This window comes from Ciconia boyciana, chromosome 1 (genome assembly GCF_034638445.1).
Source record: "Ciconia boyciana chromosome 1, ASM3463844v1, whole genome shotgun sequence".
Classification (NCBI taxonomy): Eukaryota; Metazoa; Chordata; class Aves; order Ciconiiformes; family Ciconiidae; genus Ciconia; species Ciconia boyciana.
This window is the reverse complement of record NC_132934.1, coordinates 211,771,780-211,794,087: the sequence shown is the minus strand read 5'-3', so window position 1 is coordinate 211,794,087 and position 22,308 is coordinate 211,771,780. Positions and strand designations below refer to the sequence as shown.

General features: G+C 42.2%; 1 protein-coding gene across 2 annotated transcripts in view; it reads right to left on the bottom strand.

Moving 5' to 3' along the window:
• ME3 (malic enzyme 3) overlaps positions 1-18,146 on the bottom strand; it is a 132,511-nt gene extending 114,365 nt beyond the window's left edge. Inside the window, exon 1 of one of the 2 annotated variants that reach the window (XM_072850769.1) lies at positions 17,737-18,146. In XM_072850769.1, coding sequence (XP_072706870.1) covers positions 17,737-17,925 — 189 coding nt within the window. In that variant the 5' untranslated portion in view covers positions 17,926-18,146. The remainder of the gene's footprint in view (positions 1-17,736) is intronic. The other variant, XM_072850768.1, reaches the window with a different exon arrangement.
• Positions 18,147-22,308: the final 4,162 nt, after the last annotated feature.

Sequence of the window (22,308 nt, the reverse complement as noted above, 5' to 3'; positions counted from 1 at the left end):
TAGGCACATGCATGTGCTTGCTTATTGGGGGGGGAAGCAGTTTCAGCCAAATTTCACGTGAAGTTCTACTTTAATGAGTATCCAAATTATACTAAAGTTGCTCAAATCTTGTGCTGTTGGGGATGTATATTTTATACCTATCAAAATCTTGCTTCAGATTAAAACGCTGTGATAAGTGCAGATGGGTGCACCTGCACATTTTAAATTAGCTTCCTATTATACATAAGTTTATAGAATCAGGTACCTCCCTACTCCATTATGCTGGCCCCAGTCAAAATTTCTGCATAAAATTGCCCTGATGCTTCTCCAAGCCTTTTCTCCCCGGACAAAAGAAAGCAGTTCTGCAAAGCTTGAGGTTACCTGAATAACTCAAAGACATTTAAAAAAAAAAAAAAAAAATTTTTTTTCCAAAAGCCACCAACTTCTAAACTATGTTTATCTTGGAATAGCATTGCTAAGACTCAGCATGAAGCAAACAGTCTGGGTTTATTTTTGTCCTCATTGAAAATCCATGCCTTGGAGTACTTTTTACACAGATCTGGTCATCCATATTCATATTGTTCACAAATCTTTCTACCACTGAATTTTCCCACCAGATTTCATAATTTTTGCATCATCCTGAACCTGCTATCGGGTATAAGTCTTTCTATATAGATCAAGGAGAAAGTATTCCACTTCCTGACTGTAAGCACTGGATCTAAGGACCTGTAGGATCAAAAACCAAACATTTACACAATGTTGCTGATCTCAGGTTTATTTTCAAGAAACAGATAGACTTTTGGCTTGTAAAGGGCCTGGTATGTAGAAGAGAGACCAAGTCTGCCATGGCTGTGGGGTTTTATTGCCTTTGTCATACCTTACAGGCAGTCCTCGCTATGTTCTTTGTTACTGCTACACTTTGCTTGTTTTCCTTAACTTCCCAAACCTAGGAACTAGGGAGTTGAGACAAGGGAATTGTCAACCAGGATAGCAAATGTATCAGAATATGTACTTTTGCACCAAGACAAAGTGAAGCAAAATTTTAGATCTAACTATCTGGGGAGGAGAAGAGGTTTGCACTCCATGACTTGGGGGCAGACCCTGGCTCCAAACACCCTTAGTGTGTCTATTTAATCAATCATACTTTAATCAAACTGCTCAGTTACTGCACAGTACATGGGAAGGACAGGTCAAACTCCTATACTAGCATTAAAGAATGTACGATCTAAGACCACTACTAATATAAGGGTCTGTCATACTGCTTCAGTACTTCGTTCTTTCCTTTCATCCACTACTCTTCTGCTCCTCCTTTCTTAGATTAAAAGGAGAAAGTGAACCAATGAAAAAATTTTGTGTTACCTCAACAGCGTGAAGCTGAGAGCAAATTTATGGCACTCAAAAGTTTTAACACCTGAAGTGACGGTGTCATTTTGTAGGTTATTTATTACCTGTTTTTCTTCTTATTTATTTAATAAAGCAAACTCCAACTGGAGACATTATAAGCTGTCTGAACCTCATTCTGCAAGTTCATTTTGGTTTTGCAGTTGATTTTCTTCTGTCTGGTACTCAATAATACAGATATATTGGTTTTTATTTTTGCTTCTCTTCCCTCTGAATGCACAGCAGAAGTGCATCACCATTTGTTTACAACCCAGCTGTGCTCCTATAAAGCCACTCCTCAAATAGCCTTTGGCCAGAAGACACTCATAATCTTACAGCAGGGAGATACTAAATCAAAAACCTATGCCCCAGTTCAGCAAAGCACTTTCTTAAACAATATGAAGCCAATAAGGCTATAGCTCTGAATACTTTACTGCACAGGGCTGTAATTACTCATTTGTTTCCCATCAAATTCAATCTGCTTTGGATCTAGTCCTAGACATTTGCTGGAAGGTGTCATTAAATAAAATGAGAGGGAAGTCAAGCCAATAATCTCTCAATTTCTAAGAAATCACTGTAGCATCTGCCCAATCAGATGCTTAAGCAAGAGCCACAGGAGGACCACACATCACACCCAGATCTCTGGCCCACTAGCTTTAAGCATAAGTATTTACCCTATTTTGGTTCTCTCTGAGTTATTACTTTAATAATGTAGACAAGGTAATTACCTCAAGTTACAGATGCCAACACCTGTAAACTTATACACAGTGAGACTGGAAGTTTTGAACCGTTACATAATAAAGGCAGAAATTTTAAGTTATTAACTAAGCATATTAATGGAAAAAATGAAGTGAGTTCTGGTAAACAGAATTTAAAAAAACCTTCCTAGAACAGCTGCTTATTAGTGCTTGCTTCCTTTGCACACAACTTTTGGGAAATATTTCACAAAATGCTTTTCATTTTATAAAACTATGCATATTTGAGGGCATGTATGGGATATAGCTGTTGATATATCACGTGTTTCTAACAGGCTGTGGTTGAGATCATTGTTGGTAGAGATAAAAGACAATATGATAAGACAACTGAGCTGTCTTATGCTGGCTGAATTGCCAGCCAGGTATGCTGGCTGAATTGCTAAGAAGTTAATTTGGAGAAACTCGTTCACTGACTTGGTCTGCCACAAACATCTCATATTACCTTGGGCAAGCTAAATTCACTTCCCCACTGAAGTGAGAATAACTCCATTTCCTTGTCTCAGAAGAGTGCTCCAAAACTAAATGTGAAATATACTACACTAATATGATGCCCATGACTGCTTGATCCTTTCTCGAATGCTTTCTCTGATTCAGAAACTGCTCTCCATAACCATTTGATGAGAAACACAACGGAGCTCAAAAGTGTTAGATGTAATGCAGTGAGCATGTTAGGATTCCAACAGCTCAAACTTCAATACCTGAATGAATCTCATTAAAGAAAAGCACAAGCCGAATTATACATGCCTTGAAAGTCATATTATGTGCTGAATGCCTCCAAGAATTAGGAATAAGAAATAATAAACCACAAGTATTTTTCCCAGTCACATTGGTTTCTTTCCTTTTTTTTTTTTCCCCCACCTCTCGATGTTCAAACTCAATAGTTCCTATATTTTGCCACAATCTGGCAACCACAGCCAGGGATGATGTGTCTAACCACAATCTCACTGGAGTGAAAAAGTAATCTGCGTCTCCACTTCAGGCTCAAGTTGGAGAAAATTCTAAACCTACGTGGTGCATTCTAGATAATGAAGATGTTTCTTAATTTGTGGAGCAATAAGTAAGTATCTTTACAACTTCTAGTATCTTTTTTCTTTACCTCATATTTGTCGGGTGAATTACCAAACACGTATATAGATCTCCTCTCTAAAGAATGAGCTTTGAGATCTGCTCTCTCCACTACCAGTGTCTCAAGGCATGTTCTCTATTTCCACCTAGATCTTTTGTTGGTGAAAAGCGTCGGGACTTTGGCCATTGCCCCAGGATTTCTGAAAGTCCAGAAGCCAGCTCAGAGCTAGTCTGACATGGAAAGTTATTCTGTAAATGGACAGTAAATCCAATGCAAAAAGATGATCAGTCTCTCTGCATATGTACAGACTATATGCAAAGCAGATGCAGGATGCCCGGGAATCCCAGACATATGGCCATAGTGCATGTGTGAATCTACCCCACAGTTCCCAAATGCAAGTCAGTCTCATCATCCAGACATGTCAGACCTCTGCAAATGCAATACTGAGAAGCAGCCTAAGTGTGCTGCAGAAATATGCAAAGGCACAGTAAATCCAGCACACCCTTGGCACATCAGTCGCACCGTGGAGGTACTTCATATTTCTTCTCGGGAAAATCCTGGCTACAAACACAAGAACCCTGGAAATAAACACAAACTCTTGATAGGAGAATGTAAGCTCTTGGTATACATAATATTTTACATATTGCTTTCCAGGTGATATTTTTAAAACTTAAATTATGCATTTAACAGTAACGTTAGAAGTATCCCAGGAAGGTGTCCGGTGTTTCCCTTTTGCGCTCACAGGGTATCTATCACCAGAACAAACACGTGGCACTCTGAGAAATTAATGCCATGCAAAAAGGAGACATTTTCAATCCATGATATTTCAAAGAATGCCAGTGAGAGGGACTCTTGTGGCAGCCTTGAACAATAGATTGTTTGGTCTTACCAACAGCTTAGATGAAATATCCACCATCTGCTGGACCACCTCAGGAGATACTGAGCATGGGTAATGGCAAGTGTGAAGACTCAGTACCTGAACTAGATGCAGGATCTCCCACACTGAGTTACAAACTGCCAGGGCGTTCTGCACACACATGCTCTGCACAGGAGCAGCAACCCTTAATGCCTCTCCCTGCTTTATACAACATACAGGGCAGGAAAGATTCCTCAACCTCAGAGATAACTTGATTATCTTTAATATTAAAGCATGTACTGAGGCAACAGAATTCAGGCTCAGTAAAGCCTCCTCCTCATCCCACGGGACAGAGCTCCTGTACCTGCCTCTCTATTCCCTGTTTTCATCTTTCATCTCTGCCCCTCTCTCCATCTCTTTTTAGAAAAGAGACGCTCTCCAGGAAAATAGCAGTGAGCAAAAATAGGGAGTACAAAGAAACTGGTTTAAAAGAACTGGTTGCTCATTCTGTTGCACTATTTGTCCTTTGGTATCTTTTTGCCTACAAGGTTCTACAAACAGGTGGACAAAGTCAGTCTTCAAAGAACACTGTGTAAAGGAGGTCTGTGTAGCAATGCTTTGGGCAGGAGACAGGCATGCTGAAGCACAGAGGGGAAATTATTTGCTAGAGTTCCTGAAACATCAGTGACAAAGAGAGTAGCAACTCCAGCACGAGCCATCCAGTATGTGCCCATTCACAGCATGCATGTATCTCAGCTGCTTTAGACATTTACAGTGCAGGTGTCTGTGGGTGAATGGGTCACCCTGGCCTCTCCTTATACTCAAGGGACAGGAGTGCCTCATCTCATCCAGAATGGAGATGGGGAGTATCTGCAATGCACAGAATAACAGGTACCCAGGTGGTCTCACTGCCATGGACACATGCATACGTGCACACTGCAGACCTGGAAACTCTCACGTACTAGAGGCTCCTCAGCCCAAGTGCCTCACCTCTCCCAGCAACATTCTTCTACGTGGACAGGAAAAAGCGATGCTGTCTCAAAATTAAGTTTTAAGCCTCTCTAAGAGACATAAAGCATGACCCATAGTATGGAATTACTATGAATCTGAAAGGGAAGAGGCTCCCAAGACTTCAAGGAAATTTGGGTTGGGCCCCAAATCAGGGTTCAGTGCAATCAGCTCTGACTTTGAGAGCAATTTTGTAACAGTATGAAAATTAAAACCAGGGGTGATCTGACCAAGTGGCTATTTTATCAACAAGACTGAGGTTTACGACTCCCACAAGCACACTTGATAGAGTACTACAGTTCAGAGATTAAATTATGACGATGCCAAGCAAAGACATTGAGAAAGACACAGGAACAGTTTCAGCTGTTCATTGCTTCCTCATAGGTCTGTAACTTCATTCATTGTTCTTCTTCCTTACTCCAACACTGTGGAACATTTAAGGTCCTGTGAGCTGCTTTATTTATTCTCTGACAAAAAGTAAAAAGTTAAAAGCATCCACTTTACTGAATTTACTATTCCTCAGGAAATACTAATTGAAAACTTCCTGCTCTGTGTTATAAATTGCAGTGCAAATATTATGATTCTATAAGTCAAACAAGATTAATATCCCTCTTTCCCTGCAGGAAATCCTAATAAATGCTACAAGGGTTTTCAGTTTTGCAGGAAGTGAAACTGCTGGACTCTCATACACTTTTATATTTGGTTTCAGTGGGAAACTCATTTTGCAACTCCATCAGTTGCAAATACCAGTTACATTCCTACAAGCAAAGCAGTCCAGCTGCCAGTCAATAGGACATTTGACCTTGCAGAGAAACCTGAAAGGCACTTGTACAAAACAGCAAGATCTGGTTACAGTTGCACTCTCACTGCCAAATCCATTAAAGCTTATCTTTAAAATGCAATTAACTTTTAAAAAGTGGCCAATACCAAACCTATTTGCCAGCAGCAGCCAGAGTCTCGCTGCTGCTTTCCAGCACCTTTGCATCACTTCTCTTTCTATGAGAAATGACTTTGTTATCGTATAACTTCAAATACAGTTAACATGTTAAATCCAAAACAATTACTTGCCCTTAGGGATAGTGGCCCTGTTTCAGCAAGCATCAGTCATGCATTCATTCTGGTTTCATAATCCCAGTTACCCTTGACCAGTGGACATTTGGAAGGTCACAATTCAAAGGCACTTCTGTAAGTTTTATTAAGCTACTACAAGAACTCTCCAGGGCAGCTTCAAGTTCTCTGTGGCATCTTGCTTAGTAACCTAGTTTTTCCTCCAGCAGCTCTTGTGAAGAAGTCCTGCTCTTCTTGCCTACAGGCCAGAGGACAGCTTTTGGCATTGGAAAGGCCTCACTGCGTTGGTTGCTCCAAAGCTCATAAGGAAGACCAATGAACTTGGGCAGATAATGCTAAAATAAAGAGGTACTAAAAAGCACTTTTGATTTTTGGGACACACAACTATGGAAGCAGCTGGAGCCTTCATGTGATTCCGTATCAGTAGAAATTGATGATATTGGCAAATTCCATTTTTGCTTTGAGATTTTGTAAGCACAAATTTGCACATATGCTTCCATTTTAATTACTATCTATTAACAGAGCAAGATGGTAAAATTTCACACTATACTATCTTTAATCTTATGCTTTCGGGATCAAATAATCTCACATCTTGAATGGTGCAGTTGCTTGTTCCTGTATTCAAAAAAGGCTTGATGCAAAGTTCATTGAAACCAGTGGAAACCCTCCCAATGGTTTAAGCCTACACTGCCTCTTAGAATCCAAAGAGCAATGCGAAGGGAGACCTCTGTGCTGTTGCAAACATTTTTTTTGCCCCTAGACATAAGCCAGTAAAAGCTGCTGGCATCAGCAAATAGAGAGAAAGGCATGTCAAACATGTATCCTTCTAATAAATACTGCTGCACATGACAACCTGGGCAATTTACCAAACCTAAGAGGAATCTATTGCATGTGTGCAATGAGAAACAAGTCCCGGTGGTACATGCACTGAAAATCCTCCAAACCTGGGAGGGAAAAAAATTCTTTTATTACCTTTGAGCAACTGAGTTTGCATTTGAATGTGATTTACTTGACAAGCTTGTAAGATGCCAATGTAAGCAAATTCACTAGTGAGTATAAAGTAGCAGACACCGCAGAACGCAAGGCATTCTGCGTTAGGATCAGCATTAACGTACGCTTGGAAAGTTTTCTGTAGATGCACCTACCTGGAGCGCATGGTCACATTTATCATTGCTTTCCTTCACCTTCACCCATCAAGCCAAGCCATCTGCTAGGCACTGGGGGAAGAGAGAAGAGCTTCCAACTCTTCTTCCCAACGTCCTCATCACTTCAAACGCTTTCACATCCTTCTGCGCAAACTGCATCTCTCCCCCAGAGAGCACCTAAACTGCTAAACCATTCTAGTACAGCTATGAGTGTCTTTCATTGCTCCTGCAACCATTGCACAACCTTTTTCTCTTGCCTACAAGAGTGTCTGCTGGAATTCAGACTTTGTGCACATCGCACGAGCGCAAATGATTTGCTCTCCCAGAGGTTTTTTGTTTTTAAAGAGGGTCTTTAAAAAAAAATAATCCAAATCTATTGGAGATAAGATACATTTTTAGATTATATTTATTTTTTTCTACAGGATTCAGACTTAGCACTTCAGCAAGTAACTTTGTTATTTGGCTCATTTTATGGATAGATTTAGAAACCTTTATACAGTATTAGGGGAGAGAAGGGCCTTGTCCCTCCAATAATTGTGATCAAGGGATCTGATTTACAGACGTAGTTGTTTTATCCCAGCAATTACCTACAGACACAAATGGCAACATGAAGACATCTAATCCCCTGTGAGGTAGGAAACTGCTAACAGGGAGAGGTTTGGGGTGGGTTTTTTGTTTGTTTTTTTGTTTATTGGACCAACTGATCTAGTTGGGAATAAAAAAACCCGAGTTGCTAGAAGAAGGGCTATGAACATGCAAATCCCTGGTTTTAATTCTTTTCCCCCCACCTAAATCAGCTGGCCTAATAAGACACATTATCTCTCCCTCCAGCCCCTGCCCTGCTTACATGCTTAGACCATCCTGACAACAGAAACTCTTAATAATCTGGACACTTCCAAAAATGTCAGGATTTGGCACATATAATCCATTCTCTCATTTGCAAATAATCACAGCTAAAATTACCTACAGGTTTAACATCAAACCCTTCAAATGAAGATTAAACAGAGTTTAATAGTTTCCATAAGGAATTTAACCACTAGGGGAAGTGACAAATCTATTAGCCAAGCCAAAGAGTTAAAGTTCAAGATGTCCTGTCCAGGAGAACATAGCACTGCTGTATTTGAAATAACTAATTCCTTCTTATGTTGAGAAACACAGTAAAGCCCTAACTACATGTTTTACGAGGCAGAACAGAGCTATTCCATATGGACATACTACAAGACAGACCTATCACTTTATAAGCTAGGCACACAGAAAAAAATTGCTCTGAGACATGGACCTCATCTTTTTTTACATACAATACAAAAATTTACTGAAAATCTCTTTCGGTTCCATGCATTGAAAAAGGATACATGTGCAACAGAGAGCTGCAAAGCGAAGGGAAGCAGAAAATGTTGATATGCAGAAAACTTTTGCGTTGGTGTTATTTTCTTTGTCAGAACCATAGTCTGCTCAGTTTATGTCTCAGCTTTGTGTTTGGCAGCTGCAGAACTATAAAAAGCTTTGCCATTTAAAACATTTTTAAAAGAAAGATATCGTATTAAGCTAACAATACATAAGTCATTTATCAAAATGTCATGTTGTCTGGGGAGACAGATAGCAAGTGTCACCTTTGGGCCTCAAAAGAGGAGGTTAAAAATTAAAAACATGCTCATCATCTCTACTAGAGCACATTATAAGCTGAAAGTAGTCAAGTTTGCTGTTGTGCTAAGCCTTCTATTGAAAGAAAGAGAATTACAGCACAGTGTTTATTCTCCCCCAACCATCAAGGCCTGTCTGACCTGCTCGCAACAGCTCTAAAGCTAAGTCTGTCCCAAAAGAATTTATTTGGGTGAAAGCTACAATAGGCTGTTCAAGGTTTGGTAGCAGGTCTGGTAAGTCAGTGAGAAAAAGACAGAAAAACAAGTAAAAGTCAGAGGAAAAGCAAGAGATAAAGCAAAAAAACTTTGTTTTTTCAGCCTGACTTGTCTCCTAGGTTTTGCCAGTGTAAGAATATTTCTGGATCCAGAACCCTAAGGATAATTAAAATAACCATTTACCTCTTAGCTCCCTGCTCCCTTGGTAAAAAACAAAACAACAAAACAGGACAATCTATACTCCTGCATGGCATTTAATCAGAGACAGGTACAAGCAAGGCTTCTCCCATTCAGGGCAGCATCCAGTTTTCAACTACAGCAGGCACATGCATTGGCAGCTCCACTATCAAACTCCAGGTCCTAACTCTGCAAGGGGCTCGGTGCTAGAAATGCCCGTGTGCTGCCTGCACAGGGGCATGCGCTGGCAGTGGTACTCTTTGAAGTGAAGAATGAGTAAAACACTGAAACCACAGGAGAGCTGCCCAAAAGCAGATGTTTGCACAGTACCTCCCATCAGCCAGGCAAGTTGCAGGGGCAGGAAGGTAATCAGCATAACTTACAGCAAGTCAGAAATAGAAAACTATCCCAAAGCCCCGAGGAGCCTAAATATTATAAGCACTCATAACTTCCCCCTTGAGCAAGGGGTATCAATAGAGTGCAGTTTGTAGGTTAAATCCTGGTTCTCCCCACCTCACAGGAACTAGCCATCACTTACAGTAGGATCAAAGCGGGCTCTCAGATAAACAAATTTATGGAGCCTGATTCTTTCTGAGCAGAAGGCGCATCTCTGTCCACCTTATTCATAACTGTGGAATACAGCTGGAGCACAAGTCCCTCAGCAAAACATGTCTAGTGAATAGAAAGATGACTCTGTGTGCTTTGTTCCAGTATACTTCCTTATTAAAGAGAAAAAAAAATGATTATGTGTAGGGTTCTGCAGATGCCATGAAAACTAAGAATTATTTGTGGGGGCGGGGAAGGGAGTATGAAGGGACAAATAGGGTACAGTCAGAAGATTATTACTGTGTATTAAACTGAAAAACTCCCTCTTACTGTGTTGGATCCCATTTATTGTGCTCTAAATAAGAAAAAAATACAGTACCATTTGTAATTATTGTGTTCTGTTTCCACAGCATATGCAAGCTATGGAATTTATGCTGATTTTAAGAAACTGCATACTGCACTTGATTGCGTCAGCAGACAAAAAACAGAACAGAAACTAGATATATGGTGATTAGAGATACAAGATTAAGGGTCAAACTACACAGCTGAGGTCATCCTGTAAGTTTATAAGATGATCTTGCATACCTACGTCCGCTGTAAGCCTAACAATTTTGCCACTCACCGATTTCAATATATTGCACTGAGAAAACTGGGGCAAAGCAGCATTTTTTTTATATAAGACACTCAGTGTTTATATAAAACTCTCACCTTGTAATAGAGGAATTAAAATCCACATGCTGCTTCTACTAAAGTAAGACTCTATTAGAGAGTTGGTGTTAGTCCATGGGTCTTTCAGGTAAACAGATCACACGGTCCGATCAGCTGGGGGGCTTTTCCCCCTAGAAGGAGGGACATTGTGCATTGAGACCCAAACCTCAGGATCATGAGCGCTCAGTTTCTCTTACCATCAGGCTTCAAATCAGAAGAGTTTCCATCTCTTGTTCCTAAGAAATTGCTAGGTTGGTTTGTCTCTTTCTTAAAGACCTGCCTTTCCTTTCTTAGCTCTGAATGAATACCAGTAACAGCAGCTAGTGATCCTCTGGGCATGGCTGCTGTAGAATCTAAAGAGGAACTCAGTTTACATTCTCTTTATACAAAAATCAAGTCAAATGGAATTTGCTCGAGGTCCAGTTTTGTTCAGCGAGTGCCAGATCTAGGACACACAAAAAGCAAAAATTCAGGGGTCAAACTCTGCCACACAGCACTACAAAGCTGCTGGTGCCCATCTCTAGTTGGTACCTTACTGCATGACAAATCCAGCTGAAATCAAAACCAAGCCACAAAATATTACTCTTCATTTCATCTTGTGAATTAGCACTGCCTTTCAGCAGCTTCAGTTAAATGATCACTAATTCTGATGAGCACCAATGACTCATCTCAACATACAGCAGCACAGTTTCTAACATCAGTGACATTATATGACATGCTACTTACGTGGGGCAAGGCTTGAAGCCTACTGAGGTCAGTGAAGACTGTTTACAGGACCGGCCCCACATATGATATGCTTCGTCTTCTTGCCAACATCCATACTGCTTCCAAAGTAATCAGCTGGTTGTTTGCCACACATTTCACTAGATGCAATGAATAGGAATGCTGAACAAGCTGTAACATTCAGCCCTAGATGCATATAACTGCAACAATATCACTTTCCATACTATTTATCAAACAGTTTGTGTTACTTAAGTGCAATTCTTATTCAACTGCCAAAAACTCCGTCCACTCTATGAAACGAGAGCTACATTCAGTCTTGGCTCTGCCCTACCAAAACCTGTCTGGTGTAGGGACTCAGGCTTCCCTAAAAGAAAAGGCATGATAAAAAGAAAGCAACATAGGCAGCTGCCAACCTGATGAATTTCCACAACTTAAAGGCAATTTTAAAGGTATTTTTATAACATAAACTGTTCGGAAAACAGAAACAAGTATTTTGGTCAAAACGCAATTTATTTTTATTAATATCTTATAGTGACGGCAAGCACAAACTCAGTGCTTATAAAAGCTGCTGAACCAATACTTCCAAGACCTCTCAATGCATTTACAAGAGCTAAAGGCAAAACAAGGACCAACATATTACAGGCTTAGTACAACCCAGACAGAGGCAGGGTGTGCATCAGCACCCCTCTCACCTTGGCAGCAACAGACTTCCTCTGCACTTCCAAGCTTTTCCACAAGAGCTCTACTCCCAAAGCATGAATGGTGTCCCAAAGGGGAAAGCAACAGCATTGGCAAAAGATTATGCAGAGGGACTGGAAGGCAGATGGCCTCCTGGTTTGGCTATGATAAGGGAGAGGGACTGGAATCCAAGCTGGGGAAGCAAAGGGACTTTTGCAGGCTGCTGCCAATACCCGAAGCACTGACAGATTTAGTTTGGGCTTAGTTTGCTGACCATGCCATAACGACAAGTTCTTTGGTACCAAAACATTAGGAAATGCCATTGCCAAAAGATATTTTGGACTCAAAAAAAAAAGATATGCTTGACATTAACACCAAACAAACAAAAATGAAACCACATGCTAGGATGAAGGCCAAAACAAATCTAACTGAGCAACCATATTTTCAGAACACCACCACATTTGCCAAAATACTCGGCCAAAGCTCATCTCCTCTGAGTTTGCTTCCACTGAAGTAAATGGCGATACACCTAGGCTTGACTGATGAAATAAGAACAAGTAAAAACATGAAAACAGCCTCTCTGCCCTGGATAGCATTGAAGGCTCATCACGCTGCATGGTGCTCCATCTCACTCACGTTTCAACTCTAGAAGAGTTAGAGCATGATTTGACAAAGAGCACTCTCGGCTATGGTTTGGCTTGGGTCTGAAGTGGCCCATGTGCTGCAGGGTTTGGCCACAAAAGTGTCTGGTTTGATATCCCTAGAAACACGAGAGTCCTATCAGGTCAGTTCATCTACACAAGCATCCTGTCTCCAGCAGCAGCCATAAACCTTAAGAAGAGTCAATAGCACAGGTAGATAGGATACTCTTCCCCTGCATACTCCCATCCTTTCATCATTTCCAGTTTGGAGACTTTCCAGGTGTGGTTTTAGCGTATTTAGTAACCCTCTGTGGATTTAATTTCTTTTTTTTTTTTTTTTTAATGAACTTGTCCAGTCTAAAACTTGTCCCCTAAGACTTGCTCAAATAGCTATGGGCTCCTGAAACATATGAGAGGAACCTTCAAACTCTGCCCACCTCATATTCTTACTTTGCAAAACATGAACAGATGGTAAGTTAACAAATGCTGGGAGTCATGCAGCCGCATAAAGCCCTGTGCCCACCTCAGTAGTTATGTGTCTATCCAGACCTAAAGCTAGCCAACAGGAAACTCCAGTTGTAAGAATAAAACCTTGTGGATTTAGAGAGGAGATTTACTAATTTGAAAACAGAATCCTGCCTCAATTTGATCTTGCCAACTGACATTTCAGATGCACTGTTCTTGTGCTCATTACTAATTTTGTTTAAATGCAATCATTTTACAAATCCAGCTAATTTTAGGCCTGTTTCACCACAGTTGCAGAGTACAGACATGTGCAAGACTGTATCATCTCTTCTCAGCTGCAGTGGCAAATTACTGACACTATGTTCAAAGAACCCTCAGCTCAATTCCGATCCCCTCAAAGCTGAAGGACAAACAAACTTTCTGCATTTTAATGATGTGTACAGCAGTACATTGCAAAAACGCTGCAGAAACCTACAACAATTCTCTAAAGTTTCACTCTTACAGATCCAGACTGGTAATTTTGTTTTGCTGGTTTGGTTTTTTTTTTTTTTATAATTCATTATGACACATTCCATGAAAAGAAATTGAGAGCATGCATGCACATCAAGAGAGTACAGGGTGTTATCCAGATGTACACAGAAGACCCCAAATTCTCATCTCTACATTGCACCTTGCAGAAAAGTTCAGCATATTATCTGTTATGCATCTCAGCCCTTCAAATACAGCGATATCCTGCCACACTGGAAACAAATTGTGACCTCGAGTTCTGCATCTGTTTGTGATGGCAGATCTCCAAAGAGGCACGATTTACCTCAAAATTAGGACTTCCAGCAAAACGCATGAAGTGCCATCAACTTTCCAATTGAACAGTGCAGAACTAGAGGCAGTCTGATGTCACAAACAAAATTACACTCGATTTTGGACAAGACAAGATTTTTCAGTCTCTACAGGTGTATGGTCAAACTGGGAATTGTCCAGCTCAGTCTGTGTTTGTTAAAACACAGAGAGGGCACGTGAATTTGACGGAGTCCCTGAAAGAACTGGGGAATCACGAACAGCACATCTGAGATGAATAGAATTGCACAAATCGTAAGAACTGACAGCAGCATCAGAGAGAGGACACAACATGGCCTTGACCACACCAAACACAAGGTAACTTTGATAAATAAGGTAGTGGGTAAGAGGTACCCCTTCTTTCCTCCCAGGATCCAAGTGCTGAATTAGCTTTTCACAAGGCTGAGGCCCCACAGTAGAACAGACTTGTTTCTCAGCAAGTCCAGCACTGCTGCTGCCCTGTCAGCAAGTCACTTACTTACACATGGCCAAAGCTTCTAACAAATCCTCCTGGAATCCAGCTTGCACTTGGATCGCCACAGAACGCTCTTACCGGTTCTCTGTGGTTATCTGACATTGTTAACATTTTTAGGTTTTCCAATTCTGCAGCATTCAAAAGCAGGAAAAGAAGAACTACTTCATGAGGCACTTCATGAAAACATGTGACAAGCTCTTCCTCATCTTCCTGTTATTTCTGAGACTGTTCTGTCAACTGAGAACAACTGCTATTGCCGTTTAAGACCGCAAGTACCCCTCAGACGAATGGAAATTTCCCGAGTCCTGCCCTTAGATAAGACAAGGGCTGTAATACTTGCAAACAGAAGGAAGAACCATTTCTGAACAGTACAGAAAAAATACAATGCACTTAAAGTCTCATCAGCATAGATGAAGCATAACCGGTTCTGTCTTCCAAGTTCCTCCTACTGTCCAAAGATTTAACCTACAAGATTACCTGGCACATGACTTCCCCAATGTCACACACAGTCACAGAACCAAACCCAGTCACAGAGATGGAACCCAGTCTTGCCTTTACTGCAAGACAGTTTTTTCCTCTAAATTTTGCCCAAAATGCCTAGTCAAGTAAGCTCTTATACAAAATGCATTGACTGGTCAAATAATTTAAAAACTGGAGGTAACTCATTTACAATCTATGCTTAATACAGTATTGGCACCCTTGGTCAACATTCAGAAATTTAATTCCTTTACATCAGAAAAGCCAGCCAACTTCACATAGTAATGACGAAAGGAAAGAAAGAACTGCAAATTTCTTACATCTAGCACCTGCTTTTGCTGATATTTAGGGTATTACAGAGGACCTGGCAGCAGCGACTTCTAAGTCTGAAATGCTTCCACAAAGCAGCTTTGACCTAGTAAGCAAGCAAAGACTTGGATCAATAGCCTCAGACTGTAAATCTGTCTGTGATTCTGCTGGAGGGACATAGTCTTCGTCGAATAAATACCACACGCTTCATAGCTTTAGACTGACACTTCAAACTTCACCCGAAAGCTATAAAACAGCCAGGGCTTTGAATAAAGCAGCGAAACACTTGGTGTCCAAACCCTCACTTAAAAAACTTTTTCGAAGGTTCTTGGAGAGATGTAAGGACTATACCCTGCAGAGCAGCCTTCGATCAGATGACAGCTTAGATTAAAGTAAGATCTACTGTAGAAAAATGGCAATGACCCCATGCCTGCATTTACCTACCAAATGGGTAGACAGTAATTGCTTTGTGATGACAGTATAACAGCTGAAAACCTATTGAGATCCCTAATTTTGACCTACACCCCTGCAGCATAGCAGACCAAAGGGACATCAATCATACGTTGACAACATATGAATTGTCTAAAATATCCCATTTCAGCTGAACACAGTTAATTCCTTAGATACTACAAAAAACTTAAGAGCTACAGAAAAATAGAAGCCTGTTTAGAAAAGCTTGGAAAGAGGGCCTGAGCATTTACTAATGACTAGTTACTAGTTACCTAGGTGCATAAACAGGCAGTCCTTATCTCTTACCACCTATGTCAGCCATTTCTGTCCTCACTTGGATGTTCCGCAGATGACTGTATCAATGATTGTAAGGTCCGTACTGACAGAGGAACATAACAACATAAACAGCAAACAACCAGGCTGGAGACCAGCTGGGAGATTTCTCATGGCCAATTAAACATGGCACACTAGAATATATTTTACCTCTCACAGAAGCAGTTTTCTTCCCTTCTCTCCACATGGACTAACATTTCATTTAGACTTAAAGATAAATACTTTCTTTCGCTGAAAGGGGAGAAAACAGTTTAGAAAAGCCTCAGTTCTGAAAATCACCAAATGGGACATTCAAAAATCTACTTCTGTGGTAGTCAGATCAATTTAAAACATGGGATAGATTCAACTATTTGTGTGTTATTATCGCATTACACTGAGCAAAGGTCAAAGTATTAATTTTTCAGCTTGATTTTATGTAAGACTACTAGAAACATTAGCTATGTCACTCTCTATAACTATCATTGAACACTCAAGAGAACAAGCCAGATACTGAAGAAAAACCCATCAAAACCACTTAACGCTGGTGAATTACTGTTGCTTATGAGATAGTTGGCAATTGCTCTTCTCTTCAGTCTTTCAGACATTCACCATATAACAATTCAAACCAGATTGCCTACAAAGTTGTTGCATATTAGTAACATCCTGTGTCATAGTGTGCCTTGGTCCTTAGGGGTGCACCTCTACGGATGCTGAAACGGTAGCAGGAGATGCAAGCCCAGCGCAACGCGTACTACACAAAGTAAAAGTTGTGATCCAAAGAGTCTCCAAGTCCAGAAGACAACACAGGAGGCTCATATATTGGATAACTACATAACAAGCAGATGATAGTCACAGCCCCATCAACTATCAGTATCATGTTTAATATCTGCTTATTTTTAAGGTAATTAACATATTTTTAGTTAGTAATATGAATACAAGAAGCGGAAACCCAGCATTCTTGAATCTGACATATTTGATCCCAAAATTTGCATCCCGATTTTATTCTTTTTTCCTTTCAAATTATGGAAAGGGATAGAAAAGTAGTGTGGGGCTAAATTATGGGGTCCCATTTTACACACCTTGCAGACTTTGCTGAATACCTTTCTCCTAAAGCTTTTCTTTTATATTTTTTAAATGTTGAGGTTTGCTCAACATTGGGAATGAATACAACTTAATCTTGGCAAAACATGCTGTTTAGGTACCAGAAAGCACATTGCTATGGATATACTATAAAAGGAAGCTTTGCAACAAGAACAACCACACACGCTTGTTTTAACATGAAGGTGTAAACGATCAGTTCCACTCCTACATGCATAATAACAACCATATAACAAAATACCTCAGGTTTTGGTATTGGATTTTTAGGAGAGGCCATGCTTTCTCCTGCCGTGTTTGTTTGTGATTTCAGGCAAATGGCTTCAGCTTCTTGCCAAAGGCACTTCTGCCCTACACAGGTTCTTCCAGTGCCACCACCATGGCAGCCGCAGCGGATGAAGGAAAGCCAAGTGACTGGCTCTGAAGGAGGCTGCCGATGCCGAGCCAGCAGGCCCCTTACAAAACTCGCCCCATGCTCTGTTTGGGTCAACGTGCGGCCGCTCCCCCATCTCCCCCCAGCACTTCACCCCCTTTTCAGAGCGGGGCTGCACGCTGGGGTCAGACACAGGCAACGCTGCCAAAATACTTACAAGCTGGGACCCCTGCGATCCACGCCCAGCACCTTCCCCCACCTCCCATCCACCCCACCAGCCGCCACCGAGCCCCTCTCCCCTCCCTCTCACCCAGGCCGCTCACGCCCCTGGAAAACAAACAAATCCCCAGCGGCACCGACCTTGTTGAGGTGGGGGTTCCTGGTGATGTCGTAGCCTCGCTTCTTGACGGCCAGGGCCCTGCCGTGGGTGGCCGAGGTACCCCCCGCCTGGCAGCTGCGGCCCCGGGCGACGCTGAGGAGAAGCGGCCACCGGCCGGCCCCCGCCATCCGCAGCAGGCGGCCGCCCGCCCCGCCGCACACCAGCACCATCGCCCTGCCGCGGCTCCTGCGGGCGGGGGCGGAGACGGCCTCAGCGGACACGGGCGCCCGGCGGGGCGGGAAGGGCGCGGCAGGAGGGCGGGCCCGGCCCGGCCCAGCCCGGCCCGGCCCAGGTGCGCCCGGCCCGGCCCCTCACGGCGCGGCGGTGCCCGCCGAAGCGAAAGGAAACCCAGGAAGCAGATCCCGCCCGACCCCGCGGCGGTCGCGCCTCCTCCGTTACCTGTTAAGGCTCAGCCGGCGGCTGAGGGGAGAGGGGGGGCCCGCCGGGGCCCCGCCTCCGCTGGGGACAGTGCGCCCGCCCGCCCGGGGACCCTGCGCGGCACCTCCGCAGCACGGCCGGCCCCGGCGGCCTGAGGGGAGGGGGTTCGCCCGGCCGGGGCTTTGCCTTCGCGCCATCGCGGGGCCTGAGGGAGCCCCTCGCCCCGCCGGCGCGTTGCGGTCATCTCTCCTTTCGAATTTGTGTTTTCTCCGTTAGCCTTAATAAAGGGCATCGTGAGAGACAAGCCTGGGCCCCTGCTGTGGAGAGCGGGCGGCAGCCCCTGTCCTGACGCCTGGTTCTGGTGCCCTGCGCCCTGGGCGAAGCCCGGGCCCCCCAGCAGGACGTGGAGGGGGGTAAGGCTGCTCGGAGGAGCTGCTAGTCCTTGGGAAGCGCTTTGAAAGGACTTGTCAGACATGCCTCTTTCTGGAGTGCGAGCAGCTGTGGGCAGGTCGGCATTTCAATCTACCTGTAATCTATACGTTCTATATAGAAAATCTATATACACACTATATTGTTTATATTCTGTATATACTCTACTATGTATGTGGTATATATTATGTATATTACACATATTTTTAATATCTTGGAATCTATATATTGTATTCACTGAAGAAGGCAGGTCCCTGCATCCATTTCTTCAAAGAAATGAGCTCTTTTGTCCTTTAAAATGGTGACATCATCACCACTACTACCACTTCTCATGTAAAAACGCAGTGGCCAGATTACTCCCCAAAAGAGTGGAAGATTCAGGTTCAATTCCATCTTCAGATCAATGCTGCTCCCATACCTGCACTGCCGTCACGAAGCTCAGGCCTGCTTTGGGTGAGGGATGCTCTCCAGCTTCTCCCATTTGTGTTGCTGGCTGTGGGCGTATTTTTTAATATGCTTTAATATTTTGGGGGAATAATAATACAGTCTGTGCCAAAAAGAATGGACTACAGAGTGAAAGATGTTGATTAGGCGGATGTGGTTGTCCTTTCTTGCCTTGGCATTTTATAGGCACTCCATAGAATAGAACAGAATAGACTATTTCAGTTCGATTCTGTGACCTTATGATTTCTCCCTAAAGAGTATATGGCTTCATGCATTGCCCTCAGTGTGCCCTGGATATTTACGCCTCTGCTGTAAAACAATGATTACATTCAAACCTCATACTTGAGGACTGGGGCCACTTAATAACTGCTAGGACCATGAGGAAAAAAACTTCCCCGCGCACACACGCACACACACACAGGTCAGACAGATACATTCTGAGAGTGAGGTTGTTTGTCTGGTCTTTGGGTTTTTTCCCCCTTTCCTTTCAAATACCAGAAATTGGCCGTAAATAGGGACACACTATTGGGGAGACCCAGACAGTGGAGGTAAGGAATATGTGCATCACTGAGGCCAGATTATGATCAGGGAGATTCTTAGTGCATGGAAGACACAAGAAGGAACTTGCCACTGTTATTGCTTTTTTGCGTAGCTATAAATTGAAAAAATCTTGAGACTTTACATCACCTTGAGAATTTGGAATTGTGAGGATCAGTTTGAATAAAAACAAAGTCAATATCTCACCAGCTCTTCAAAGCTTTCCTACTCCCACCAGCCACATTGGTCTTAGCCAGCCTAAATTTGAATGAGTTATTCTCCATCCCTCTACAGACTCGCTGTAAATTTTGCAGTGTCTTTGTGGTGGTTGTGGCCGTGCGCGTAGCAAACAGGACATTTGACACTACTGTTTGTAGGAGAGTCCATAACACTAAATCTCCAGATTCTTGAGCCACTCTTAGTGAGCAAAGATAAAAAAAGAGGAGAAACTTCCCTGGCTGCTTTGCAAAAGTGTACCATTAAGTTGTTTGAGGAGATTTATGTGATAGAGGAAAAAGTGCCAAGCTGAGAGCCTGCACAATGAGGCTGCTTTGCACAGCTGAGAAGTGTCTCAGGCAGTAGCATTAGCTCTCCTAGCAATAGGTGTCCACCCTCAGGCTCAGAGCAAATGCATTTACTGTGCCTTGGAGAATCTAGACAAGCTCTTCCTACCTGTGGGACTTAATTCCACCATCTAGTGCTTTCCAGGGGAAAGATTCACCACTTACAAAACTCAAAATAAATCAGTTCACTTTGCCCGTTTTGTAAAATACTCCGTGCTCTTCTTGGAAAAGGCCTGCAATTTCATGTTGAAAGTGCTCTAAGAGAAGGACAGAACTTCAGTATAATTTGACTGTGTATGTCTAAGAATTAACTTAAACTCTTTTAGACTACATGCAGAAGGTCTCTTTGGGGTCCATGTGCTTGTCATCTCTGCTATGACCAGCAGAAAGAGTGCCAGTTAGTTTGTTTGAATTGGTTCACCAACTAGTAGCTTTAGCATCTTGAATTGTCAGGAGTCAAAACCATCATGCATTATGGCGTTATGAAAATACCTGGGAGGTGATGCATGGGCTTCATCTCTGCCTCTTTCATAAAGGAAAAACTCCATTCTGAATGATACGGAGACAGTATTTAAAAAATCTACACTGCAACCTGAAACGTATTCAATGCAAATTTTTCACGTTTTTAACCCAATATCTGTAGACAGAAGAGGTTTCCTTGCATGTTGAATATTATTTCTTCTTGTGCCTAGTGACAGCTGGACACATATACAAGCCCCACGAGAATGGAGACAGAGGGAAAGAGAATTTCAGGGCTGGATAAAATTCCTTGTTATGTCACTGTAAGTAGGTGGAACAAAGAATTCAGGAGGATTTCAGACCTGCAATGGACTAAACTTCCAACTTCATGGAAATACAGGAAGGCCTAGAAAAGTGTAAAATTTTAAGTATGAATATGATCTAGTGAAAGCTTAACTTTTTTTTTTACAGTAGTGATGTTTTACTGATGAAAATGGGTGTTATCACAGGATATTTTCATTTCTACAGTATTTCAGTGAAGCTGAAACCCTAATGAGTCTCAATTTTGAATTAGAAAATCAATTATAAGAAAATAATTTACTGAGAACAGATTTTTAAATAATTTTTTACTGTGTGAATTTACTTTTGAGTTTGATTTGCTAAATATTTACTAAATATTTAACAACAAAAGTTCCAAAATTTCATCTAGATTTGAATCTTTAGATCAGCCCAAGCAAGAATAACTTTTATTGGGTCTTTTGCAGAACTGATTGCTTAAATTTACTCATCTGTAGCAAATACTGAAGATATAATACTCCTCCATCTGAGAAAAGGGCAGGACATTGCTGGCTTCTGTTTCTACAAAACGTGTAGCCTGCAGTCTCCTAGTCCTCTAAGCCTTCTGGTAGACCTTACTTAATTGTGCTTCAGAGGAGGAGTAGACAATAAGTACTATTAAAGACAAGATGCAAAAGCACAGACATCAGCACAGCTACCATGGAAGGCAGACACCAATAATGAAAAACAAATTTATCGTCCATGCTTGCTTGATGAAAGACAGGGAAGCTGTAGGAGGAGGAAATAAGACATTAAAAGGCCTTTCCCACGCCACGGGACTGCTGGCCAGGCTGAGAGCTTTGGTCTGTTCCTGAATGGTGCGGGGAACTGTTATTTCTTGACATTGGACCCGAGTGAGTGAAGGTAACTGTGACACCTCTTTGGGCTGGGCTCCAATTTTCTAAACACTATGGGAATTTTATTCTGCTTCTTAATGTTCTTTGAGGTGCCTTCTCAGAACTCGTGAATCATGGCCTCTTTTTGAATGAACATGAGCAGAACACCTTTTTTTTTTTACTGGGAAAGCCCATAAACTAGCACACAGTGAGCTAACCAAATTAACTCATTACCATCAAAAGGTTTTCACACCATTTTCTCAAAAGTAAATCAGCTTCTCCTGCCTAATACTGTTCCAAAGCACAACAAAATAATGGGGCTTCCTAGCTTGCTTTGGAGCTTGTCAGACAATGTTCTCCCAAAAGAGCAATCGAGAAAGCTCCCCGAGTTGTTGGTTCAGCCTCTGGCTGGGGGCACAACTTCCACTGCATCCCTGGGAGAGAGTTGCCATATAAATCTTGACTTTGTACATCTATCTTCTGCTCATCCGTGCTGGATCGAGGGTTATGACAAAACCATAAAGCTGTGTGTGAACTGTCAGAAGAGAAGTCTGTTTTCTTTTCCTGGCCC